Consider the following 22417-nt stretch of genomic DNA (forward strand, 5'->3'; position numbering starts at 1 on the left):
TTTATTGAATAGTCTTGTTTCTCGCGTAAGAGATATGAGCTGTTATAATCACAAGACAGTATGCGAGATATATTATGTACAGCATAAGCAGTAGAAAGAAATAATACTGCACTAGCATTATCTTTTAGCTATGAGACATATATTCATATACATAAATAACATAAGCTAAAAATGCAAGTACTCCTGAGATGCTTCTCTAACTAGTTCTACCCCAGTGTACCTAACCTAAGTGTAGTACAATGTAAGAAGTAGGTGCTATATTCTATAGTCTGGTAGGCTATAGTATAGCCAGCTAAGTCTGGTATGCCAAGAGTCCCTCTAGGTTCTAGTCAGCTCCATACCTTGAGAATGAGAGAGGTGGGAATCTCTTTCCGGGTCTCGAACTCTAACACCCCGCGAAGGGAGTCAGAACACTGGAAGCTGGATTCTCTGCGAGCAGGGGTGACAGCGTCTCTTGTCAGTGCGTCAGGCCGGGACACGGGCTCCTCTAAAGTCGAGGTCTCCTCCGTACTTGCCGTCCTTGTTGTGTATTTATACCTGGAAGGTGTTTAGGAATGTTTGCATTGACGTAAAGTCGGGCAGAGGAAGATGTCATGAATGACAATGAATAGCGGTTCGTGCATAATAAATGAGTTCTTGGAGAAATCAATAATCCTGGGCTAGGGAAACTCCCAACAGCTTAAGTGTCTGGTTTCTAAGAACTCGTTGTGACGTCGGGGTGGACGGATGTAGGTGACCATGCCTGTATTTGGGTAGCATGGCTAATGCCTAAATAAGGACTGGGATCTTATGCCTATATAAGGGAAATGCGGATTGTGCCTATATAAGGACATGATTCAGGAAAACCTATATACGGACACCTAAAGCGGAATACAACACCCTCACTCACCAACCTAGTTGGTGACGTGCTTCATCATTGGGTTCCCACCAGAGAGGCTGAGTGCCTCCCTGGTGTGCTAAGACGCCTGATTACAGGGTTTTTTTGTGATGCAAGTGTGAATAAGTGAAAAGTGGTTTAAAAAGTGCTTAGTTCAACCGAAAACAAACTTTATTTGTGGAGAACCAAGCACTACTTACAGGCAGTGTGATGGATCTTACAGAAAATGGCTAAATTGACCAGATACATCCATAGTATAGAAAAGAAAAGGGTGTGGTCAACATGTTTCTGCCTCCACTCATTGTTTGCGAGGCTTTCGTCAGGACCAAGACACCACAGCGGTATGCGCACGCTAAGGCGCACTCTAACCTGTGGTGTAGAAAGAACCGGTATAACGTACGGTTTAAGTAGTGCCTTCAGCATTAATGAAAGCCATGTGTATTTGAAATATCCGGTGACCTTGCACCATGGGTCCTGGTGGGGGGCGGTGGCTTGTAGTCAAACTTACGCCAAAGCTCAGCGCCCATATGGAACCTGCATACTCCCTTCCTGAGGACCCCGCGGACGCCACTTTCCGCTTATTCACAGTTGCATCACAAAAAAACCCGTTCCAACTAGGTTGGTGAGTGAGGGTTCTTTTAATAAACAGTGACTTCTTTTGCCGTTTCTCTTTTTCTTTTGGCTGCACCCTTTTGTTGTGTATTTAATGCTACCAGTAGGGGGATCAAGAGTGACTCCTTATACTTCTCCCTCTCTCTCTTGTTGATTACATATATTTAAACTAATCCCCCCTGCTTTGAACTCACCACGTCCTCCTCTCTGCTCTTCGTTGTTTTACCCACCCCCTGCTTCATCCACCTCCTGCAACATCCCCCATGTCCACCACTCTCCTGCCTCATGTCCTTTTAAACTCCATTCAGGGCCTATTATTGTTATTTAATTAATTTTGTTGGTGCTTTTTTGCAGGGCAAACTCAACCCCAAGGTATTGGAGTACTTTACATGAGCACCACTTACATTAGACAGGGACACTTTAATTTTTTTTTCTTTTTTGGGGGGGAGGGGAAGATTACGTGATTTTCTCAGAATCAAAAGATGTTGTGGAGACGCCAAGGCCCAAACCAGTTCCCCAGTAACACGGTCGGCAGCTCTAACCTTAGCACCACATCCTCGCACCGTTTTACTTGCCATGTTGGACAGCAGCCCGCGCTGCTGTACGTATCTAAAAAACATTGACAAAGTCAATAGATCTCACATAGCAAAACCATGCTTGTTTTAAATGGGAGATATTTAAAGTGCATACAAATTTTCCTTATTATGACCATTTTTCCAGAATATTTTCCTGCACTTTAAATTTCTCCCATTTAAAAAATAATGGTTGTATTATTTGTGCTGTTCATGTAACGGTGCCACAAATGGCGCAAGGTATGTCCTGTACATACAACGCAGGCTCTCAGTCTTCCATACACATATATCCCATTCATTCACACATGTTCATACATCCCCACTGACACACATGGCAGCATTGCCATAGTGCCTCATGTCAACGTATTTTGTTCCAACCATAGTATCTGGCTTCATGGACATTAGGTTTAAAGTCAAGGAAGCTGGACGATGGGGTGTCTGGTACAATGCCTAAGTTTGAATGGCCTTCAATAGCTCACAATGATTTTCACTGATCAGAAGTAGCGCTCATCACGGAAAGGTTTGACAACACCTGGTGTAATTTGAAGTAAAACATTAAGATCCTAATCAAGGTGTTTGTGATGGCGAAATGTCTCTGCTTGCCAGAGAATTTAAATGCATGTCAGACACTGTGCAGTCTTTTTATATCAACTTTGTTTTGGCTTTGATGCAATTCTGTGGTTTTGGACTGTTGACGAACCTGTTCATATTTCAGGGCTGTGTCCTGATTACCTAAAGGTGGCTGAAACAAATGATCTGGTCACTGTTTGCAAGTGTGCTAACCAAAAGCAGGCACTGGACACATTCTTATTAAATGATTTTGGCAACTTATTTAATTGCTTTGGCACCTTCTAGTGCATGTCAAAAAGTGTTCAGCATTTTCAAATGTTTAAGATTACATCTTTGAAAGCCGAACACTGGCACCTCCAGTCGAGTTTTTTTCTATTACTCTTTCCTTTTTCAATAGCACATTTATTATACTGTCTATGACCTTATAAAACGGCTGCAACTCTTTTGATATATTTCTGATATTCTAACTGAGAATTAGTATTTTAGTTTTAAATTGTCTCCAGGTAGGCACGTCTAGTTTTCATATTTTTTTTTCTTCTCATAAATGAATATTGTAGTTTTAATGAGCAAATTCAGCACAGAGTGAACCCAGAACCAGACATCAGAACATTGAATCTGTTACTTTCAACTCAAAGGGCCACATGTATCAAGATTTGGAATAGCAAAGACCTAATTGTGATTTTCAGCGAATCGCAATTAGGTATTCACTATTCCAAATGTATGAAACTCCAAAAGTTTCATTTAGCAATTCATTGGGGCGCGCAAATTGACCTGCCTCACTAATATTAATGAGGTAGGTTGCAATTTGCGACCCCCTAGAAATCGCTAAAATCACGGAAATGGTGGCCTGCTAGGGTCAGCAGACCACCATGTCCGTGGTTACTTGTAAATAAAGTAAGCATTATTATTTTATTTTTTTAAATGCAGCATGTTTTCCTTTAAAGGAAAATGGGTTTGTTTAAAAAATAAAAACAAAAATCCATGGTACCACTGCCTGCTCTTAAACCGAGTTTTCGCCACCATTCCCAAAGGGGACCCCTTCCCATTCGCGAATGGATTACCACCAACTTGAAGTTGGTGGTAAATTGGGAATGTTTTGCGACTGCATTTTTGGTCACAAAACATTCATACATACAGTTACGATTCAGTATTTGGATGTGACGCCCTAAACACGCTGCTTCCAAATACCGAATCGCACGATTCGGTAACAGGTTACTGAATTGCAAAATAGGGTTTGTTACATGCGTTAAGCATTTTTTGCGTTCGCAAATGGGCCGTTTGTGAGATTCGGCCCATTTGCAAATGCAAAAATGTTTGATACATGTGGCCCAAAGACATGTGCTTTTTCAAAGTCTTTGAACTAGACATGCAATCCAGTACTAAATTTGAGCCAGTGATTGCAGATTTGGCCCGTGGACACTCATTTTTGGAGTCCAGCACCTATTTTAACTCAATGGACTTTGAAGCTGAGCCAGAGAGAGAAAAACACAAAGGGCCTCATGTAGGAAAATAAATTTTACCGGTTCTTAAATACCGAGCCGTACCGAATCGGTAAATTAGAATCGGTAAGTTATATGTAGGTAAAAATTCGGTAACAGTTACCGATTCGGTAACATTCGGTAATCACGAATCGGAATTCACCGAATCGGTAAATACCGAGGTGGTATTTACCGAATCGGTAAATACCGAGGTGGTATTTAGCGAATCGGAAAATACCGAGGATACTACCACCTTCCCTTAACTAAGTAGCAAATATCATAATAATGCTACAATAGAAGGTCTCTTAGGCTTCAATAGGGGACCCCATACCTCAAAAATCAGCTTAGTGAAATCACATCACAGGAGCATCAGGAGCCTTCTCGCAGGAAGGCTCGTCTTCGGTCTGAATAATAAACATGACGTCTGTGATATGAAAAGCACCAACTTGCAGGTATTTGCAGCTGCGCGTGTGTCATGGCTAAATAGTGGGTCGAACAACCTAGACTGGAAAACATGCATTGTGTAAAATTCCAGACTGTGTGGCACAGCATGTACAGACCAAGGTCGCTGCGCAGAGCTTGGGATGGTAACAACAGATTGCACTCGTCTGAAGGAAGTCTCGAGTCAGCAGTTTATTCAAGAAAGAACATGTAAACGCAGTGTCTTGTGCAAAGACAAAAAGATGGCTACATAACTTTCAACGTGGTTATGCTAACTGAACAATGTATGTACGGATTCAGGGAGAACTCACTACACGCCCCCTTGAGCGAAGCAAGATGTAATAGGCAAGAAAAGAGAGAACGCAGAGTTCAGTTTCGTCAGAGCAGAACAAGGCGTAACCAATGCAGCGCCAAAGTCCTAAAGTCCAATTAATAGCAGCATAATATTCCCAAAAACACAATGCAAGTATAGTTAAAAACTCAAACCGACCATCAGGAAGAGAAATAAGAGAAATAAACGAAATAAATGTTGCGCCAGGGTGCTGTCCAGTAGCACAGGCGCAATGGACGACAATCCAGTTAATCCATGAATGTATAGGCAGCATATGTGGCCACGGCTTCCAACAAAAAATCGTTTGCAGGGCCACTGAAAGTCTCAGCCATCCAATTAAGTAAAGAAAAGGAACATACGTGTTCTCCAACCAACGGAGCCTCTAGCACAATCAGAGGGCACCCGGAATGTTCCTCCAAATAGCTCATAGACAAGAAGTCGTAGGCTGCCGCTGAGATGTCCCAATTACCCAGGATACCATGCGCCGCACCACACGCCATGATCCGGACACCAGAACAGGACAACTCGTGAGACACTAAGGGCCTCATCAGTCGATCGAAATCCGGCACCGGAGACACCATGTTGGTCAAGCACAAATCCAGAGGCCATTCGAAGGGACAATCCAGGCAGTGAAATACAGGTTGTACGCAGGTGAAGTAGGAATACCTGAAGGATAAACCATAAGCCAGGCTCAAAGTCGCCAATGGCAAAGTACCATAGTAGTCAAGCATCCTATCACGAAGAAGATGCAGACGGGACAGGTGCTCGTGTGGCACAGAAGGAGCAGCCATTCCGGAGTATGAAACGGAGAAGCAGCACACCTGCCACTAGCGCCAGGAGCAGCGGGACACCTCCAAAGATGCTCGAGAAAAGTGAATGAACAAATGCCGGAATTACACCAAAAAACAGTTTGGAAGGAGGTCACGAGACCCGAGGCCACATGTTTCAAAAAATGAGCCAGGGCGGTCGTGGACGAGGCATTGAAAATAGTTTGGATCAAAGAGCCGAAATGCAGGGGGAGGTCAGTATTCAGAGGCGCCTGTACCTCAGTGCGCGTATTAGCAACGTGAAGGACAAATGTTTAACGAGAGGAAGTCAAAGGCACCTCTTTGTGGGACAATAGCGCTCTATTCTGCTCAACTTGTTGAACTCTGCTTTCAAGGTTGGAATCGAAGGCCAGATGGAAACATCCAGCCGCACATGCGGGGGTGGAAAAAGAACAGTATTGCAGCAGACAACTTTATGCGAGACAGTTATGCACGGGATTCCCACTCACATCCCGCAGCAAGCTCCATTATTCAAAATTAAATATATACCGTTTGCAAGCACAGTGAAAGAAGGCGTAATCACAGCCACTGGGATACCTCGTAGTACGCACGCAAAAATCTGGGCTTGTACATTGCATGCGCCGTGTACTTGCATGTGCCTATTGTCTCATGTATGAATCCTAGAGGAGAGAGTGCTAAAGCTATTATCTATAACGGCTTAAGCCTTCTCCATGTTTGCTTGGTCAATAGCTCTCAATCTGGAAGCCGCCTCACTGTGCGACAACTTGCAGACTTCGTTGTAGATAGCATACGCCCACCTTTTGGTTCTGCCACCCACAGGACCATTCACAAAATCATTCCATTCGGTATGCACATTGATGGAGTGGGTGGACTTCCTGATCCTGTAGATGTGCTCTGTGTCAGCTGGTGGACAGAGTGGGATGTGTGTACCATCAATGCAGCCAATGAAATGGGGGAAGAAATTCCTGAAGGAACGTGACAGGCAACTCTGGGATACCCCACCCACCGCAGCTATCACCACCTGATAACTGCCGGATGCCAACAGATGTAGGCTGCAGGGCACCTGCACATGTGGGGGTATGGCGTGCGCCCTTCTTATTGGATGGTCCAGGAGTGGGTGTAGGTCCCTGATTAAGTCCATGATGGTTTCGGGGTGTAGCCTGTACCTCTCATGTATCTCTGCATCAGTCAGCTGGAATAGTGTGATGCGCTGTCTGTAGATTTGTTCCTCCCGTCGCCACACCCTCAGTCCTGCTGCCTGTAGACGTAGGCGCCTTGCAATGACGTACATAGCGTCCATGTTGTCCACGCTGTTGCATTTTGGGATTGCTTATCTGCACTGTTGATGGTTACCACCTGCTTTCAATCCGTGTTAATTACCGACTCTTATTTACCGATTTTCCTGGATTTCTTAATTACCGAGTGCTCCTACATGTCATTTTAATTTTTACCACTTCATATTTACCACTTCATGTTTACCGAATCGTTAATTATGTATTCGGTAAATCTGATTCGGTATTTTGGAATTCGGTAAATATGAATCGGTATTTACCGCCTCATATTTACCGAAAAGTGGTTTTTGGACTCCTACATCTCACTTGTCTGAATACCGGTCGGTAACGGCATATTTACCGAATATCGGCCGTTACCGACCGGTATTTGGCTACCTACATGAGGCCCAAAATGAGGAGAAAAGGAGGAAGAGAGACTGAAAACAAATGTCAAAGGGATGAGAAAATGGGTATGAAAAAGAACCTGCAAGAGTGAGATAAAAGACAGTGAAGTTTTGATGGTGGACTAAGAGGCAGGTGGTGGAATCAAGACTAGACGTCCTTTCTATTCGGCATCCAACCTTTGATAGCGCCTGCCGTTTGCTTCTGGGCAAAACGTTGGGTCAGGCACTTATTCTTTTACAAATTAGGCCCTGATGCAATCCAAACACCTCAAACCCTCCAACAAAATGACATTTTGTACAATAGAAGGTGGAAAACTACATGAGTCACTGATAAGCATACATCAATTTTTATATTTCACAGTGAATTGTACACATTCTGCAGGCTCTGACAGATGTGCATACCGAAGCATATAAAATACATTTCCATAAATCCTTTAAAAAAGGATCAGAACTGAAGTTCAAAACAGACACATGTCTGCAATAATCCACCCTGGACTACATGGGTGAAGTGTAGTAAATTGCGGTACACCAGGATCCTGGTAGACCTCTGTCTGTATAGTCTCACCTGGTTACTCATCTGAAAAACACCCTGCTGCGCTGATGCGTGCCTCAATGTATGCAGAATTATTCAGGGAAAATGTTGTGGGGAGTGGCCAGCTGTGCTTCTTGCAAATGGCCATTGTTGTATTACATGTCGGTTATCTAACCTGCCGATTTAGCATGTTGATACTGCAAAAACCTACGAAGTTCCTTGAAAAATCTTGAGTTGATAGGACATTGTTACCATGAAGAACCACAAGTCATAATATGTTACAGTTGATAATGCTCTCATCTGTAATGTCATGTGTGACGTCTGAGGAGCTCCTGGGGAGTTACGTTTCCACTACCCTGAATGATTATTTTGTGGCTTTTGACGTTTTCCCTTCTATTTTAATTATTTTAATTTGGCCACAACTAAATGAGTTTAAAGAAATATGTACATATATTACATTTTTGGCTATTGTTATTGCATAAAGAGCACACCCATCATTTAAAAGAACAATATGGTACTCCTAAATTGTTCCTCATGATTCACATCATTCCTGTGCATAATATATTTCAACCAATTGGAATCTTGGATTTTAGTCTTTGTGAAATATAACTGTTGCATAACAAATTATTGTGTAAATGTTTCAATAATGACATATCATGTTTTTGGTCACCCATTCAACCACTCAAACATCAGTGTTGTAATTTGTTATCTTGTCACTAGACCCAGTCTTTGATACCATTAAATCTTCAATCAATCAATCAATCAAGCATTTGTAGAGCGCGCTACTCATCCATGAGGGTCTCAAGGCGCTGAGGGGAGGCGGCTACTGGTCGAACAGCCAGGTCTTGAGGAGTCTCCTGAAGTTCAACAGGTCCTGGATCTGCCGCAGGTGGACGGGGAGGGTGTGCCATGTCTTTGTGGCGAGGTGGGAGAAGGATTTTCCGCCTGCAGTCCTTCGGCGGATGCGTGGGACGGTGGCGAGGGTGAGGTCGGCGGAGCGAAGCTGGTGGTTCGGATGTAAAAGGACAGTCATTCGTTGAGGTATGCTGGTCCGACGTTGTGGAGTGCTTTGTGAGCATGAGTGAGGAGTTTGAAGGTGATCCTCTTGTTGACCGGGAGCCAGTGCAGATCTCTAAGGTGGGCGGTGATGTGGCTGTGGTGAGGGAGTCCGAGGATGAAGCATGCAGAGGCGTTTTGTATACGTAGGAGTCTCTTCTGGAGTGTAGCTGTGGTTCCTGTGTAGAGGGCATTGCCGTAAACCAGCCTGCTGCTGACGAGTGCTTTGGTGACCATTCTCCTTGTTTAGGTGGGGATCCATCTGTAGATCTTGCGGAGCATGGGGAGGGTGTTGAAGCAGGAGGAGGAGACAGTGTTGACTGGCTGGGTCATAGAGAGCGTTGAGTCCAGGATGAACCCCAGATTGTGTGCGTGGTTAGTGGGTGCCGGGGCAGCTCCCAGCATGGTCGGCCACCAGGAGTCGTCCCATACGTAGGGGGTGGAGCCGAGGATGAGGACCTCCATCTTGTCAGAGTTCAGTTTAAGGCGGCTGGTCTTCATCCAATCTGCGACGGCCTTCATTCCTTCGTGGAGGTTGGACTTGGCGGTGTTCGGGTGCTTGGTGAGGGAGAGGATCAGCTGGGTGTCGTCGGCGTACGAGACGATGTTGAGGTGGTGTGCTCTGACGATGTTGGCGAGCAGTGTCGTGTAGATGTTGAAGAGTGTCGGGCTGAGGGATGATCCTTGGGGTACGCCGCAGGTGATCATAGTGGCTTCGGATCGGTACGGGGGAGGCAGACTCTCTGGGTTCTGCCGGTGAGGAAGGAGGTGATCCAATCCAGGGTTTTGCCACGGATCCCTGCATTGTGGAGGCGTGTTCGCAGGGTGTGGTGGCAGACAGTGTCGAAGGCGGTCGAGAGGTCCAGGAGGATGAACCCCGTGGTTTCCCCCTTGTCCTGAATGGACCTGATGTCGTCCGTGGCAGCGATGAGGGCAGTTTCGGTGCTGTGATTGCTGCGGCAGCTGGATTGGGAGGAGTCCAGGACGTTGTTCTCCTCTAGGAAGTGGGTCACTTGTCTGTTGGCGGTCTTCTCAATGACTTTTGCCGGGAACGGGAGCAATGAGATGGGTCGGAAGTTCTTGAGGTCCTTTGGGTCCGCCTTGGGCTTCTTTAGGAGGACGTTGATCTCGGCGTGTTTACAGATCTCAGGGAAGGTGGCGGTGTCGAAGGAGCTGTTGATTATCTTTCGGAGTTGGGGTGGTATGATGGAGCTTGCCTTGTTGAAGATGTGGTGGGGGCATGGGTCGATGGTGCGCCGGAGTGGATGGTGTTCATGATTTTGATGGTGTCTTTGTTGGTGATGTTGTCCAGGAGAGCAGAAGGTTGGTGTGTTTGGTGGGTGTTGGGTCGGGGGGGTCGGCGTTTATCGTCGGCGTCTGGGTGTCGAAGCTGTTGTGGATGTCTGCGATCTTGCGGTGGAAGAGGGTAGCCAGGGAGTCGCAGAGTTCTTGTGATGGCGGTACGTCATTGGAGCTGGAGCTGGGGGTGGCGAGTTCTTTCACGATGTTGAAGAGCTCTTTGCTGTTGTGTGCGTTGTTGTTGATGCGTTCCTTGAAGGAGGATCTTTTGGCGGATTGGATGAGTTGGCGGTGTTTGCGTCGGGCGTTCATGAGGGCTGCGTGGTTGTCTGGTGTCTGTTCATTGTGCCATTACCTCTCGAATCTTCTGCAGGCACCTTTGGAGTTCTGAAGGTCGTCGTTGAACCAGATGGCTCTTGAGTCAGTGTGCCTGTTGGAGGGTTTCCTGATCAGGGCGAGGGTGTTGGCGCAGTCGTCGATCCATTGTCTGAGGTTGTGGGCTGCTGCGTCGGTCTCGGTGGGGTTGGGTGGAGGGTCTCGAGCGAGTGTGGTGATGAGTTGCGATATGGGGTCTGTTGTGGTTGGTTGTGCGTGGTGTGTTTCTTGAAGGAGAAGTGGATGCAGTGGTGGTCGGTCCAGTGGTGTTCGGTGGTGTGGCTGAATGTGACGACGTCGCTGGCAGAGAAGATGGGGTCGAGCATGTGTCTGGCAGAGCAGGTGGGTGTTGCGACGAGTTGTTTGAGTCAGAGGTTGGCGATCAGTGTTGTGGAGTTGTTGTCGTTGGATTTCGACGGCTTGCTTGTGGACTGAGCGGGTGTTGAGTAGTATGCAGCTGAGGTGGTTGTTGCCTTCAGTGTTGGGGTGGGCCGGATGTGCTGGGGTGGGCAGGCTGGTGTAGCTGCAGTTTCGGCAGGTGAAAGGGCCGTGGGTTAGCTTTGGGGTGGCCTGGAAGCAGGTGGGATTTCGGCCGGTGCTGAGTGCATGGAGGGTGTTGGCGTCGTAGTGGCATCGGGTCCCGTGGAGGTCGCGGGGGCCAGACGCGGACGGGTGCAGACGGGCTTGCCTTAGGCGTGCCTTTGGCGTGCCAGCGGTGCGCCTGCTACGTGACCGCATAGCGGTTGGCATTTGTAGGGAAGGGGGGAGGGACGAGGAGCTGGGAGGCAGGAGCGGGCGGAAGGGGAGGGGTCTGCGACGGAGGAGAAACGGAGGTGAACAGGAAGCAACGAGGGGGCACAAGAGGAAAATAAAATCACAGTAACAGGGGGAAAATAAAATAACAGAAGCAGTCCTAGGCAATGATCTAACTCACAAAAACACTACCAGGCACATTTTACCATTTACCGAAATATGGCAAAAACGGGGTCAGGGGGACTCGAACCCTGCAACAGGGAGCTTGCTGGATGCCAGGCGGTGCAGAGCACTGCGGAGCTGCGGGAAGGATGAGCGCGGTCCTGGGACGATCTTAATACATGGTTGCACATTGTGTATGTTGCTTATTTATTTATTTTAAGGTCGAATCTGCATTTATTAACGTTTATGTTTTTGCTAAATGATTTTAACCTGTTTGATGAATCCACACCAAATTGGCTTGCCCTTGGCGCATTTTACTCTGGGTCTCCACTATAAATTTAGAACAAATTGTTCAAGGTGGTCAAACATTAGTTTGGAGAAACTATTTTGGGGTGGGTATTCAAAACCTTCATGTTATGTTTTTTTCTCTCCTCTACATCCCAACCTATTGGACAGATTTACACCAAAAGTACTGGGTAGATAATAAATTTCCACATTAGTCAGCATTGTAGCTTGTTGTAAATCTGTGGAGTAGGATGGGAGATATTAACAATTGAATAATTAACAATCCACACGTAGAAAGTTTTGTTTTAAGTATATGTCCACCAGTAGAATCCACAGAGCAGTCCTAGTTTTAACTTTTTCTGCAAGCGTAATCAGTTAACCTCATTTACAGTCTTCAAAGGTGCCTGTACACTTTCTCTGCAGACCTGCCAGATTTTGTTTGGCGAGAGTCTCTCCCAACCACAGACACACGCTTGATTGGAAGCCCACAGATGCAACTGAGAAAATATTTTGGGTTGGACTTCGTGGAGAACCTCCAGGCATGTGCGACCTAATGGGACTGAGGACAGAGGAATGGAAAATGTCCTCATTTTCTCAGGAGGTTGCCAGTTTGATCCTTTTTCAGTGGATAATCTTTCAGTAACTAAAGGTCCTAAAGCAATCACTTGCAAATTGTGATCATTGAAGTCACTGGACTTCATATTTAGTTTACAGATGCTTTCCACAGTCTACACCTGCTGTAATGATGGTGATCACTATAAGCACACTGATGGACAGGGGACCGAAAGAAACAAAACATAGAAGAAGGATCTTTAAAAAACAGAATTCACCGAAAGCCTGACTTTTGAGGACATTGAGGTTTTAATCAACCTAACCTTGAACAGGTCCTGAAATTTGCCTGTAATGGTTCTTGACCTCACTGGGACCATAGCACTCTGGTAGCACTTCAGTGGAAAGAACTTTGCATTTGGAGTGCAGTGGGTAGTGGTGGTTCTCATAAGCATAATTTGCCAATTTCAGTAGTTCTTTTAGAGTTTTTGATGATATCCACTATAATGTCCTTAATATGATTTTTTCAGTTCGAATATTGGGTACATTTTCTCTCCCCTTGCACGGCATAAACATGTTTGGTTTGGGTATATGTTTGATGTTCGTGTATATTGAGGTCTCCTACAACTTTCCTGCAGCTTCCCTGTAGTCCTGTATGAACATGACCCGATCAAACGAATGATTATAAAGTGTATGTTGTGATGAACTCCAATCAATGGAAAGTGCAGGATGGTTGCTACCGTGTTTCTGCTTTAATTTCTGGGATGCTTCATCTTGCTAATGTATGTACTTTCATATTTCTTGAATAGGTGCCATTCTTTCTCTTCATAATTCTCGCAGTTTACACCATGTTACCGTTTGGGATGCGAGAAGCCATCTTCCTCAGTGTATTGTCTGCAGTGTCTCATATTGTGGTTATTAGTATTGCTGTAACGGTGTTTTCTTCAAAACCAAAGGACAACGTTGCTCTCCAGGTAAGGCTTTTTCAGCTAACAACCCAAGTACCATGAAATACAAATCCCTTTGCAGTAAACGTTTCAGAACAGGGGCATGACATGACATTGTGGTTTAGGTGGTTAGATCAGTCTCTATTGGAACAACCTATTTTGAGGAGACAAAGCTTGAATCACTTTCACATTTTCATCCATCTCTAAGTCGGCCATTTGTGGCTCACACAATCTATGTCAGAAGTTTACTCTTCATAAGCTGGGCCTCGATATTCAATTAACAAATAACTACTGATTGATCCAAATTTAGATGTTCTAGATCCGGCCGTCGAAGCTTTGTCCCTCAAAGACTGAAATGTTTCGTGAAAAAAATCTGATAACTTGACAGTCACAAGCTCTTAAGATAGCATGTGGCGACCCTGCTTCTGTAGCAGGCTAATACTTGTCCTTTCAGGGCATGGATCCCATTTGCAGGGTCTGTAGTGCTACAGAGATGTTTACAGATTCTAATTAACATTTATATTCTTACCATCTGCTGTGCCTTTTGTAGTGGGTCTGTGGAGCGAGAATAGAGGGCCATACCTTTGAGGGGAATTTGACTGATGACTTAACGTTGTTTCGTGTTTTTACCTTTTATTTCACAATCATATATTCTTGGGGCCAGACAGTGGCGTAGCTAGAGCTTGTGGCGCCCGGGGCTCCCTCATCTCCCCATAGCCCCTCCCCCTCATGACCTCCTCCTTGGACTCCCTCACTGCCACCATCCACCAGTGCCCCTTATCTCTCTGTAGCCTCTCCCCCTCATGACCTCCTCCTCAGACTCCCTCACTACCACCCTCCACCAGTGCTCCTCATCTCACCCTAGCTCCCCCTCCACACCATGACCTCTTCCTCGGATTCCCTCACTGTCACCCAGGGCACAAGTCCTAAAAAAAGAAGTGGGGGGACGCTGACGTCAAAACAGCAAGTGATGTCACGAAAGGTGGCTTGCACCATCAGACTCATTGCCTCCCCTTGCTCACCCCTTAGATGCCATTGCATCAGAGAAGCCAGCGCGTGAGCAGCGTTCTGAATGAGCTCCGATCTCGCCCCAGAGAGGCCAAAGAGTAAATGTGTAGCTCCATTTGCTCCAGTAATCAAGCTCCAGTGAAAATAAGTGAGGGGACGCCATCCACCCGCCTGGTACCCCGACTCGAGCCCTGCAGTCACCCTCCACCAGTGCCCCTCATCGCTCCACAGCCCCTCCAACTACCTCCTCCTCAGATTCCCTCACTGCCACCCTCCACCAGTGCCCCTCATCGCTCCGTAGCCCCTCTCTCATATGCATTTGTTGTTTAGCGCTACTCATATCAGTGTAGTGTGTCTGCACTTTACACCACAAACACATTATACAGAGACAATGAATCATACAAGTATGTAAATCAGTCTACAGGGAATGTCACATAAGCCAATGAGGATTACAAGGTGTAGGAATCTGCTGCATACTTAGAAAGAGGACACAACAACCATAAACAAAGATATTTCTCCCCGTTGTGCCTCTGGTGGGGAGGCGTACAATTCTGATACATTCCCAGGTCTACTAATGTTGGTGAATCTGGGAATGTGTCAGAATCCATGGTTAAATGTGCTGGACCACCTACACTCCACCTGAGGCATGCCTCCCTGCTGCAGATTAACGCAAGGCAGCGATTGCGCTGCCTTGTGTTACTCTAGATTCCTCAAACCAAGGTGACCTTGCGTGACTAGATAAATCTCATTTTGGTTTTGTGACGCAGTTTTGTGAGATTTGTTATGAAATGTCTCTAAAAACCTCCCCAATAAAAGATTATTTGCAGCAAAACACGTGTTGCTTTATGTGTATGCTATTTCAACTGCATACACTCCTGCTTGCTGCAAAAACCTAATACCTTTTTTCTTTTTCAATAATTTATTTTGAAGCCACATTTAATTATTAATTTGTGTGATTTAATGTGAACTGTACCTGACCAGCTACAAACGTATTTCATTGAATCCATTACCCTGCATAATTCATTTTTATTTTTGCTTTATTCTGAAGGAACTTGCATCAAACTGCTGCCATACAATGTACTGTCGAAACGAAGCCCTGAAACAAATTGTTAAACATAGAGTGCACAGCTTGATATATGTTTTAAATAAAAAAAAATTTATAATATACAAAGGGAAATGAAAGCAGCTGAAGATCACATAGCCACATCAGAGGTGAAATTAGTTAAATTTCATTTAATCACTTACACTTCTGCCATGACCAGCAGGTGTTAAATGGTAATGCATAGGTCTACTCGTAACATGATTATTCTGACCAAAACATGGTCATTATTCTTTAAAAAGGAAGAATAAACGCGCTTTATTGGCCACAGATGTTTCTCAACTACTCCTAGGGCAATTGATCTTGTTGCCTGTCAGGGATTAAAAAAGAGGAAATGGAAAATATAGTCAACTTCTTTACTCTGCAGGATGTTTTCTGAGCCACTTAATGGTTGAATTAATAATCAGTGCTAAAAAAGATGTACATGGTGCCAGTCTAGAATGTCACCCCTCGTTACTGCTGAAATATATTGTTCTAAATGGAGCGTAAGCTCATTCAAATCCATTTGGAGACGGAGGAAGGTGATAGACTCTTGTGGTTTCTTAACTGCTTAATGTTGAGAAAAAGCTAACATAGCATTCGATCTCGGAGCTTTCACTCATGGGCTCAGATTAAGATGGGCCGTAAAATATTGTGGAGAGGCAGGTCTGGAAATAGCATTACCGGTAGCCTTTGCCACACTGTATTTCAAAGTAGGTCCGTGTCATCCATACTGGTGGGCAGTATATTTTGAGAGGGTTTGGTCTGGGGAAACACAACCTTAGGATTTAAAAGAGTATTCCATGGGGGTCAGCTTTACTGATAAAAATGTATCTCTGCCCAAACATACTCATTTTAGCAACATTAGAATGATGAAAGACTGAGGAAGTTCTAACTATATCACAAAACAAATCTATACCATTCATGTTTGTATGCAGCTCTTTGGTGACAGTTCATTGGTCACTGTCCTATGTTAGGATTGTAACTTCTGAACTGCAAGTAACACAAGGATCTCTGTGGCAAAGGCAGCAACCCACTGAGCTTCCACACAAAATACAGTTGTTCATCTGCATTTAAAAACTACTAACAGACAAATAATTGCTCTCCAGCGGATCATTAATCACCAGCGTTATTGGGGCATCTTTTATTGTCTTATTGTTGTCCTGCATCGGCCATGATAATGATAAAAACTGTTTAAATGAAGCGCACACGAAGTACGTGTCCTGCTGGGCCTGCGCATATTTTTAAAAAGAAAAGATTGAAACACATTCTCTTATCTACTACTGCAGTCTGCACTAAAACGAATTATCCAAGCAGCAGGCTCAGCAGACTGCCCCAGGCCACAAGGTCCTCACAAGAGTGCGTAGTGGTGAAGCGCGTGACGCGTCACCGCTACGTTCTCATCGCGAGGGCCGGGCAAAAATGTAGCCCAGGGCCGTCATTGGTAGCGCTGGCGTGCGCTCCAAGATTGACGGCCCTGGAGCAGGCTGGGATGGGCCAGTCAACAACGTATACGCGGGCGGCGCCGTGGGCAGAGATTAACGGTCATCATGGTGGCAAATTGCAATTGCAGCAGCAGGCGCTGACGCACTGGCGCACTCAGCACTACAGGTCAGTGCGCGCAGTGTGCAGCGCACTGCTTGCACTCAAACTTGGCCGCCCGCGCCGTTGCGGCCGCGGCGGACTTTATAATTTATTTAGTGACACTGTGTCCCTAAATAAATTGTAAAGGCCGCCACAGCCGCCCTAAATATAGTGCCGCCTGGGGCGGTACGCCCCCACCGCCCCCCCCAGCTACGCGCCTGGGGCCAGTTGTACGACCATGAGAAATTGCGAGTCACAAATTGCGCTCGATTGCGAGTCGCAATTTGCGAGTCGTAAATTGGCATGTACAACAGTGTCTGAGACTCTGTTTGCGATTCCCACTGGTGTCACAAATTGCATGCCTCATCAATATTCATGAGGCACTTGCAATTTGCAACCCCATTGGTAATGGCTGGCCCTCCCAGGGATGTGGCCTGCTGGGCTCAGCAGACCTCCATGTCGGAGGCTGCATTTAAATGAAGCCGCTTTTTAAAAAATGCAGCCCGTTTTTCTTAAAAGACAACAGGATGCATTTTTTTAAAAATGAAAGCGGTCGCAAAACATTCTAACATGGTTTGCAGGGTCGCTATTAGGAAGGGAACGTCCCTTCCTAATAGCGAGTCGCAAAACACTATTTTGCGAGTCGCAAATTATTTGCGAGTTGCAAAATAGTGTTAGTACATGGCCAACAAGATTTTTGCATGCAAAAATGGGTCCCACATCTGGCCCTTGGAGTGCTAATCTTTGTTCACCTCACTGTAACTCACTGGGGTGCATATGCCAATGCAGTGTTGTGCAATCAGAGGGTATACTACTGAAAATATGTTGCTCTGGTGACTCCGAGCCTCTGGCTCACCCTATGTTCTAAAATTGCCAGTTTATCACTTCACAGTACCCAGTGGCGAAAAGTATCTCAGTCTTTTTTATTATTGATCATTTCACCAGTGCTTAGATTGTAAAATAAATAAATAGATTTTTTATTTATTTAAATGAATACATGCAGGGGCCCAATTTTTTTCCTGGGTAGATGTGGTCGACCGTGCTGAATTCTGGGGATGCCCTAGTCTTGATTTCACCTCATGCCTCTTTTTACTACGGCTCTTCTTTTCTTGTCTCTTTATCTCATTCTTGCATGTTCTTGTTGATCTCCTCTTAGTCCCCCTGTAACTGCGTTGCCATATTTCCCTTAATTCTTCTTTGCTCTGTACAAAGTCTGATGATGAAAGATAAGGCCTGGTCCCCATCCCCGCCAGCCTCCGCCACAAATTAAGGACTGCATTTTGGTTCTGGAGACATTTAGGGCAATGTAGCCTTGCTGTTGGTGGAAAGGTAGACAGTACATTGGTCTTACCTCCATGAGTCTTACGTTCCACGTATCTTCTACCGCATCTATCACTAATTAAAGTCTTGTCAGTGCTAAGAAAAAAACCGCAAGTTTGAGCAAAATTAAAGGTTGGCACCTGTATTGCATGTAATATTCTGAAAGCTATTTGAATCATTCTCCACCAGTCCAAGTGGAGACAAGTACACAGAGCTGCAGAACGGTTTCACAAACAAGAAGCTGCTTTACTCTTATTGCAGGAATATGTCATGCACACCTAGAAAGTGACTGCACACATTTGCCTTTATTGTAAAAGAATCACAGTTTCTGCATTTACTTTGTGAATTTTCGAAATTTATAGGGTTTTCCAAAAAAAAACAAATGGGACTGAAAACCCTGGCCAAATATGAACAGAAAGTTGTTTTCATGGTTGAAGATTTTGCAGGCACTACCTCTGGGTGAAATAGGCATATATGCACATCGTTCCATGAGCCATTCTCCAAGCAAATCGCCATGGCAGTTAATGTTTAGTACTGGTCTGTTTACTGCTTTAATTTAAAACAGAAAACGTGACGTGTGAGTCTGCAGATAACGCGCCACCACAGTGCAACCGCACGTAAGGGAACCTTTTGTTAGTCATGTCTACAAACACTCACTCCTGTCTTTGCAGATGTATGCAAAGTCTGATCTCATGAAGTGTCTGTATGACTCGGCCCCTAAACGTTTTTCCGATGCATGGGATCCCTGGTGCCGGCCCTGATCTCATTCCTACCGCGGTCTAGGCCTGCTGGATGACCAGATCAATGCTGTTTGTATCTTGGTTGGAGCTGCGCACCTTTGCAGATTTAATACTTCAAATGCCCCTGGCAGATCTTTAGTTTATAAATAAACTAAAATTTAAGCGGGTATTTAATCTTAAAATATGAGGTAATGAAGCCAAAATAGGTCTTAAAAATTGATATTAAAGTAGGGGTGTGGAAACTGCAGAAATTCTTGACCATTGAGGTGTTTGAAGAGCATTTCAGCGGTAGAGCTTGTTGTCCCAGGACTCCATAGTGAAGACTAGTCTGAAGATCCAAGCCCTCACTCATGCAGGCTGAACAGGTTCCTCCCTCAGGAGAGAATTATGGTGATAGGCTTGGCTTAGGTCTTGGCTTCCGCGAGGAAGGCGACTGGGCAAGTTCGGTAGGCTGCAAAAATTAATAGAGGCTGCTAGCTGTGCCTAATATCACCTCGATTTATGTGTGCGACGCAGAGCTGGGGCTAGGTTATACCACAGATTTGATTAAATCGAGCCCCTTGCTGCTGTCACTATCTGTATGGACCAAACAGGAATCCGGCCTTAGACAGGTTCTGTCTGACTATCTTCAATTAGGCAAAGCATTAAAGATTCATTGTTTTGCCTACTTAAAGAAAGTACGCCTTCGTGTCAATATGCAGGATTGGTTTAGTAACCCACAACAATTGTCTCCGTCTTCTAAGGATAGCGTTAAGGTCTGTTGTTAGGTTTCGCTTGCAAGGTGCTGGTGAAATCTTTTATTTAATATATCATAAAAGGAGGTTCTTATCAGTTGCCAATGCCGAATTACTGTGGTCATTCGCTTTTCTGTGGAACTTCACATGACTGCACTCATTTACGATGCTTCTACTAAAGCTGTTCACACTGTTAAATACATTTTGATACTTGTACTGTTTAAGCCTCATTCACTGTCAAAATAAGGTCTCTGCCCACTGAAAAGGCAGACCGCTTCTAACAGTATGCTGAAATGTTTGCTTTTTATTTCTTGGTTGTGCAAAGCAGATGCTTTAGCTTTAGAAAGTTTGTGGCATTTCATATTCATGCATCAGTACCTTTCTTTGCACTTTGTAGAGATAATCGGATTGAGTTTTTTTCAACTTCATCTATTTGGTCATTATGATCAAATTCTAAATTTTGTAATAAACATTGCACGTTAAAAATAAATGTACTATACAAGACCTATGCTAGATTTTACTATTAAACAGGCAGCCACAGTGACGTTACCGTACAGACAACAGGATCATGATTTGAATGGTGCAGCAGGTGCAGTCGCACTGGGCCCAAAAGTTGTCCGAACTCCTTTGAGCACAGAATATTGCTATATTTGACTATATATTTGTTATGTCATCATGGTGGTGTGCGTCTCACTAACATAGATGCCCCACTAACTTATGCACAGTGATACGGTACTGGACACATTAGTTCTGTCTGATGCCAGACTCACACTGACTCCTCTGCCGAATTCTGGATCCTGACCCGGACGCAGTACTTCTGACCACCAGCCCCTAAGACGATCTTCCTCTTTTCCTCCAGAACGTCCATCCGAGCGTGAATGCGCCCTGCGACCATGGAGAGCCTGCTCCGCAAGCCAGAGCAAATCTGACCAACGCGGCCCGACTACATTCTGGAAAGTGGCTGCAAGCACAGAAATTGTTGCTTCATCCGCGGTGACCGTCGGTGCGCCATCCGAGGCGATTGACGTGCTGCAGACACTGAAGTGAGCGGTAGCGCACCCGCCGTGGCCTTTGCACCATGCTGTGGTGAGTAGGCCTGTCCGACATCCCAGGGGCGCGCGGGACAAATTTTAAGCCCCCGATACGCCGCTGTGCAGAGCGGAGGACTCCAGGGGGCGACTGCTCGGCCCTTGGGGCCAGGGGACATCTCATAGGTATGTGCAAGTCGGCACTGACCCCCGCTGCAGAATATAACCACACTAATTGAATGCTGCACAGTGCTCCTCGTTGGCCTAGTACCACACTCTGGCTGTTCACTCTAGCAAACGGATTGGAATCCCACCCTGCTACGATATATCTTTGCGCAGCACCCTGCAACACTGGGAATCCAACTGTATGAATATACGCTGCGGTACCCTCCAGACACGCTGGGCAACGCCGTGGCCTGGTCGTAACCCGTGGGCCTGGCCTTCGCCCAGGGGACTGCACACCCTATTCCCCGGATTGAACCAGAGCTGCCCAGGGCTGGCTCCTTCATAGCTGAGCCCTCATTAGGGGGCCATTTGAACTGCACAGTGCTTCTTCGTAGGTGTGCACAGCATCTCACACGCTTGCCCTACGCTTAAGCCCTTGTGGGACAGTAGCACTACTTGCATCTTGCTTTGCACGCCACCACTTTGCCTGCCTTATTGGGACCGCTGAAGGCCGACTGGACTGCATTTCCCAGCACCACAAGCACCAGGAGGCGCCAACACGGTTCTTCTGCGCCAAGGGGTGCATAAAAATGGACTCGGGCTCCCACAACGCCCATCCGAGACCGAACGAGGCAGGGCTGGGCCACACCATTAACATCTGGACTCTGGGACTCATTAGTTGTCCATTTAAGGCACAGTGCACAGTGTATTTGGTGCCATTGTTATTGTCATTAGTGAGCCTTAGTGAACCCTTAATCTGAGCAAGCGAAAGTCTGGTGTTGGGCAGGGGGTAGTGGGGATGCTTGACACTTTTCTGCGGAGTGCAGAGTCAGCTCTCATCCATGATATCGAGCTCACAGAGCGTAGACTATCGTTAGAGCCTCAGATTTCGCAGAATCGCTTAGTCCCTACAGGGTGCCTATTGCAACACAATCCTGAAGATACTTCATTGCAAGTCACCCAGTCACACTACCTGGGAACAGAAGTGGCAACTGCTATTCACTCTACTGTTACCCCTGGAGATATCTCCCAACAAGAAAACCCAGGCAAAACATATGGGGACTGACCTGGCAACCAGTATTCCCCCTGAGCCACAAAGTAGATCAAGTAGATCAAGCAAGCCTAATGTAACAACTAGGGGGCAGAAGGCCAAAATAATCCATGTTAATAGCCACGAAGCACCAAAAAAAAAGAAAGTGCCGGCGTTCCCAGAAACAACCACAAATATCGCCACACGTGATGAGAGATAAAACTAAACCCGTTGATGGAGTTTGTGACCCGAGATCTAGTGCAGTGTTATTGCCCACGGCTACAAATGGCCTACCATCCTGGCCGCCTGAGGAGGAGTTCTGGAAAAGGCTCGAGACAATGGTATCAGTCCTATTGGATCCCTTGTCACAGAAACTGAAACAAATCGAAGAGAGGCTTACCAAATTGGAGGGGCATGCCACAAGCCAC

At 45.8% G+C, this 22417-nt stretch overlaps 1 protein-coding gene across 4 annotated transcripts in view; it reads left to right on the forward strand.

Moving 5' to 3' along the window:
- Positions 1 to 22417, forward strand: part of ADCY7 (adenylate cyclase 7) — a 621989-nt gene that overhangs the window by 364051 nt on the left and 235521 nt on the right. For all 4 annotated transcript variants that reach the window (XM_085639173.1, XM_085639172.1, XM_085639171.1 and 1 more), the window contains one exon: positions 13165 to 13329. In XM_085639173.1, coding sequence (XP_085495299.1) covers positions 13165 to 13329 — 165 coding nt within the window. The remainder of the gene's footprint in view (positions 1 to 13164; positions 13330 to 22417) is intronic.

This window comes from Triturus cristatus, chromosome 12, assembly GCF_964204655.1.
Source record: "Triturus cristatus chromosome 12, aTriCri1.1, whole genome shotgun sequence".
Taxonomy (NCBI): Eukaryota; Metazoa; Chordata; class Amphibia; order Caudata; family Salamandridae; genus Triturus; species Triturus cristatus.